This window comes from Eleutherodactylus coqui, chromosome 8, assembly GCF_035609145.1.
Source record: "Eleutherodactylus coqui strain aEleCoq1 chromosome 8, aEleCoq1.hap1, whole genome shotgun sequence".
In the NCBI taxonomy this organism is placed as follows: domain Eukaryota; kingdom Metazoa; phylum Chordata; class Amphibia; order Anura; family Eleutherodactylidae; genus Eleutherodactylus; species Eleutherodactylus coqui.
This window is the reverse complement of record NC_089844.1, coordinates 196928437-196934436: the sequence shown is the minus strand read 5'-3', so window position 1 is coordinate 196934436 and position 6000 is coordinate 196928437. Positions and strand designations below refer to the sequence as shown.

General features: G+C 43.1%; 1 protein-coding gene across 1 annotated transcript in view; it reads right to left on the bottom strand.

Moving 5' to 3' along the window:
- Positions 1-6000, bottom strand: part of PTH2R (parathyroid hormone 2 receptor) — a 314768-nt gene that overhangs the window by 254576 nt on the left and 54192 nt on the right. The window contains exon 2 of the mRNA XM_066577651.1: positions 4258-4360. Coding sequence (XP_066433748.1) covers positions 4258-4360 — 103 coding nt within the window. The remainder of the gene's footprint in view (positions 1-4257; positions 4361-6000) is intronic.

Genomic DNA, 6000 nt, shown 5'->3' with positions numbered 1-6000 from the left:
AATAGAAACCAAGTGATCTTGTAGATATGATACCTTTTAATGACTAAGAAAAGGACATGATGTTACAACTTTCGAACCTACTTAGGATTCTTCCCCAGGCTTAGGGCAAAAACACCCTACTGTAGGCGCAACGACACTTGGCGGCACGGAGAGAAGTTGCACCTGAACCAGGGACATTTCTTCTCCCTCAATGACTTTTCAAACTCCGAATCATGGCGCGGGAGTTTGAAAATAACTGCAGGAAGATAGGTGCTGCCTGATCTTCCCCGCACAATGTATTGACAACGTGCAGAGAAGATTATCTTTTCTCAACCGTAGTAAGCACAGCCAAGAAATCCCAGCAGTGAAAACAAAACCACTGTAATCCTAGTGAACTCAGTGGTTTGGTACTGTCCCATTATATGGCCGTGATTATCATGGCCATATAAAAGGACAAAAACATCCATTTCTCCCTTGGACATCCACTGTGCTCCAGCTCATGACTCTGTTACCTAGTAGTTAGGGTTATGAGTTCCCTTCCCTGAGAGCGAAGTCATCCCAGCACTACTGATGAAGGGGTTGACCCCGAAACGCGTTTATTAGCTGGATTTTAATTTTAATATTCTAAATAAAATGAGAAGTGGGATATTCATTCAATTTGGTTTGGTACCTTTATTGGAACCTCTGGAGAGTTGCGTCTACACAACAGATTTTGCTTTTGACATAACAACACATCCATGGAATACATCTGCAGAAGCTTTATATATATAAAAGCACAGACATGGTGAGATTAATTTACACTGATAAGGATGTGAATTTTTTATGATCTCTAAATTGGTGTTAGGGGGTCACCAGGCCAGCGTGTTATGTCTGCTATAGATCTTTCATAATTTCCTCTGTAGCATTAAGCCTCTTGAGATGTTGATTCCTGTCTGGAGAATGTCAAAGATGGTTATAAACTTGTACTCCCAACTTCTATGACGCTGAGATTTGAAGTTGCCTTTTAATATAGTAACTTTCATATGTTCTATGTTGTGTCCATGACTAGAAAAATGCTCATCCTCACTTTCAGTTTTTCTCCTGTTTCCCCAACATAAAGGCCCCAACAGGACATTTACTGCTCCGGATCAGGCACAGAACATCAGACATGGAACATGTGAATGTCCCAGGATCTTATAGTCCTGTCGTGTGTTTGTATCCTGTCCGCGGTCCATACATGTCAGCAGATCTTACAGCACACAAGTATAGAAAGAAAGACAGAATTACCTGCAGATGAGCATTGCTGTAGTCACGGACACAACGTAGAATATATGAAAGTTACTATATTAAAAACCAACTTCAAATCAAAACATCATAGAAGAATTTTGGAGTACAAGTTTATAACCTCTTTGACCTCTCAACACAGGAATCAGCATCTCAAGAGACTTTATACAACACTGGAGATGTCCGCCCGTATCACATCTTGAATCCAAGCTAGAGATGGTACAACAGGGTACTACAGTCTTCCTTCAAGGTTTCAGTTTTCGACAATAAATGATCCTTTTGCTCTGATATTGTAATCAGTTGCTTGTATCCATGTTACAATCACACATAGAAAGTTTCATTAGATTCCGATAACTCTTTCAAGGTGCTGGATTTTTTTTTACAATAACTGTTGTAGAAGGGTAGTACAAATAATGGCCAGTAGGGTCCCGTAGACAAGCATTCTTGTACCAGAGATGAGAGAGAACACCAGTGGGTGTGGCAGGAAGTAAGATGTAAGCATCAGTTCCTGCCACACCCAGGGGGAAGCTGGCTGCATCAGGACTTGGAGCCTGAGGTCTGGCGTGGACCAGTCTGGGCCCATCGCATGGTCTGACAGAGAAGGATGCCCTCTAGATGCACTGGGTGGGGGACGGTGATAGAGACCCTGTGTGTTGGGAACCCTGAGTCATTTTATATTTCACAAGTAATTGCTGTGACATGAAATAAAAGCTGGCAGATGCCAGAGGTTCAAGAGATCTGAGTCTCAAGAGCTTGTATGCACGTGTTGCCAACCAGTGGAAAAGATGGCCATCCTTTAAGCAAGTAACCCCCAAGTTGCAGCAGTGTATATATATATATTTTTCTAATGACAGGTGGAGTGACACCAATAAAATTTCGCACAGGGTCCCATCTAACCTACGACCAGCCCTTATTACATTTCATATGAATATATAATAATGCATAAATAGTTCTGGGTCTGGAGCTCATACATAAATATGTGACCCCATTGGCAATCATCATATATCTGAATAATGAGCGGCACATGAGTGGGAGATACACGTTCTCCATAGTAATGGATCAGATCATGTAGTTGCAAGTTTCTAAAGGACGTCATCCATGAGTCACGAAATATAACTGCTGTAATCACTTAGGCCTCTTGTCCATGGCCGATATTTAACTGCGTTACCTGCGGTGATAATCCGTGCGCGGATAACACAATGAATGCTTTTCATAGGATAACTATGGCAAATACAGCCCAATGTACACCAGCGGAAAATTGCTGCGATTTTCCGCCTACATATAAAAATTGCATCATGCCGCAATTTTTCATGATAAAGCTATCATAATGATAGGTTAAGCGTGGAAAATTGCGCTGACATAATGCTCCCCCGTGGCGGAAATCCGCGCCAGTATATTGCAACGCCCGTGGACAGCCGCTCTTATACTGTCTGCAGAGTGCCTGTGTATGGCTGGTATCTATGGCTATATCATATATCAGTAAGCCTGCATTTGGGGTGGAGTGTCATCTGTAGCATGAGAGCAAAAATGTGTCCATAATATGCTTGTCTGAAACTGGCTATATAGAGAAGGAATGTAGTTCTTTGTTTCTGGTGCTGTAGTTACATTATGAGCTTGGTTGTAGTATTACATCTATATACTGAGGTTGTTTCATGCTCTATTTATGAACTGAGCTTGATTCTGGGGCTGTGTTTATATTATGAGCTTGATTCTGGGCCTGCATTTACGTCACACTGTACCGGGGTCCATCACCCTCACTCATCTGCTGATGGGGCTATAGTTGGTCGCAGTCCTCTTGGACATGGTCTACTGCATGCCCCCTGTCATGTGGCTTTTGCCCACAGGGCTAATGGAAACTTCCGTCCCCAAACCTTAAAGGGTCAGCACGCACTCCGATTCCTGTCTCCACCAATGCATTCCCAGCTATATCAGGCATCCACACCAGGTAAATGTTTAAGCAATTTGGTCCCACTCCAATTGTGACAAAGCCCCACTTAGTATGTTCTCCTGATGGAGGCCTCTTGACTCTTGCTTGCTTGACTCGGATTATTCTGATCTCTGTATTCCTGACCTCGGCTATGCTTCAGGACCACGTTATTTGTCTGCCCCCTGCCCTGACCCACCACCTGATACTTGTGTTTAAGGATATACTGCCTGCCATGGACCTTAGCATGACTTCCGTTTTTGTTCATGCCCTCAGGTACAACACTTTGGGATAGTATAGCATCAGCAACTGTACAACTGAGAATATTTCTCCAAGTAATGGCTTGGAGACTCTGCAGTGAATACCAAATCCCATCTGGAGGGTTCAAGGGTGAAAACCAGGCTTCCCCAATTGCTGCCTCAAGATATAGGCCAAAATAATACAGTGTGTGGCAAAGTGAATCCACATCCATTTGCCTGACAATTTCTGTTATGAGCTTGGTTTTGGTGCTGTATTTATGTACAGAGCTTGGTTCTGATGCTGTATTTATGTTGAATTGGTAAACAGGTTTAGAGTAGAAACACATGGTGCAGCTGGCTATACACTGCCACATTAAGCTTGCCTGAGGCATCTATTGGTCATACAGTTTTGGAAGCAATGTGTGTGGCCATTGGTGACAGTTGTTGGCCATGGTCTAGCATGCACCATGGGCTTCCACCTTTAAGGTGGGTCTCTACTCATGGCCTAGTGATGTGTTCTTGTCCCCCAGGCTAAAATTTGGAAGTATGGCAGAGTATGTTCTTGCTGAAAAGAGCAGAAGTGTATTTAGCATCACGCCAGGGATACACATAGCCATTCAGATACATCACTCATCCCTCCCCTCTAAATGTACAATCATCTACAGTAACTAGGAAGGTCTAAAACAGAATGTAGTAATAAATCATAACTTTTAATTGGGAGGCAGGAAAACCCTGCGATGCCCGAGATCGATCCCATAATGCATCACTTGTGTCGTTCTGCAAGATAAGCGGCTACGGCATGTCATCCTAATATTCGTAAGGCAGCACTAATGATCTGATCTGATACGTTACCGTCTTCCTGCAGCTGGAGGGTGAGATTGATTTCACATTGTACTTTAGCTCGCAGCAGAATATAGATCTGTTCCTCGGCAGTAATTGTGTCCCCGGAATAAACCTAAACAGGATTCACAAACAGAAAAAGTGTTGTTATTACTTGTTTCTACCCCTCTCTGCCCACCAAAGAGAACCATGGGGAATAGGACTGAGTGCTCCAGTGTCTGCAGTCCAGTCCTCAATGACCTGCAGCATGTGATATGTGCTCCGGTGCTCCAGAGCAGAAATCATTAAATCCCCAGATCCCCAAGAGGACGGCATTGTGTTTACTGGACAGATTGCATCCATTCATCACAGAATTGAGGCCATAATCCTCTATGGTGACATGTGGAGCGTCAACGGGTCGGTCTTGGGGATCTGTAGGTACGATGTGTCCCACCATGTGGTGCTTCAGGACAGGATATTCTTTCCTCATGAATTCCATAGGAATCAGTTAGAGTAAAAAAAAAAAGGTAATGGGGGAAATTTACTAAGACCTGCATTTACTGTGTCACGCTTAGTACTGTTTCCTTGGGCCCTCGGTGAGCTGAATACATGAACAGGCAAACGCTTCTTTATGTATTCAGCGCACCCTGGCGGCTCTGTGAGCAGACAGAAGTGTACGCCAGGTCTGATCTACCTGGCATACATCTCTGGTATATTACTCCAGGTTCTGGCATAAATAATACATAAATTTGTCAATCTGGGACGGCCCCGCCCCTCCAAAAAGCCCCGTCCACTTTTCAAAAAAGTGGTGCAACTGAGGCAGAAAGGAACAAATCCGGAAATGTTTGTGCATATACACATTCGCGCAAATATTTGCGCCTTTTATACACCAGAAATTAGCATAAAACCTTTCAGAAATGTGTCAGTGTAGAAGTGCTGGAGTTCTTTTGCTCCCACCAGCATTATAAGGACAAAAGCTTGTATTTTGCTTGTGCTGTAAGTAGTAAGATAGCAACATACCCACTCCAGAACAGCTCAGGGAATAAATATTGTACCAGAACCAAGCTCATAATAGAAATACAGCACCAGAACCAAGCTCAATACATGGATACAATACCAGAAGCAAATACATAAATACAGCAACAGAACTAAGAGGATATTAACAATACAGTCCCAGAACCTAGCTCAGTACATAAATAAAGCCCCAGAGCTGAGCTCAGTGCATAAATACGGCACCAGATCCAAGCTCATAACATAAATACAGCATCAGATCCAAGCTCATAACATAATTACAGCACCAGATCCAAGCTCATAACATAAATACAGGACCAGAACTAAGCTCAGTATATAGATACAATACCAGAATCAAGCTCAGTACATAAATACAGTCCCTGAACCAACTTCAGTACTTAAAGCAGAACCAAGTTCATAACATACATACAGCACCAGAGCAAAGCTCATAAGATATATACATTAGCAGAACTAACTGATTGTGTTGCGGGTGCGCCAATGGACTGACAGCAGCATCTTGGTACATCAGAGAGGAGGAGACAGAGCCAAGAGGAGGAGCATTCATGTAGCGACACAAGATGCTGCGCAGATAAAAAAGATTATCTGGCTGGGTGTACTTAAAAGAGTTCTGTCAGTAAAATAAAAAAAATGTCTACTGACCTGCGTCTCTGTAGAGTGTAACCTGTAAAAAGAAAAGAGTGAAAAAAAACCCCAACTTACCTAATCCTGTTGACGGCAACAAGAGGGCATCCGCTACGTCTAGAG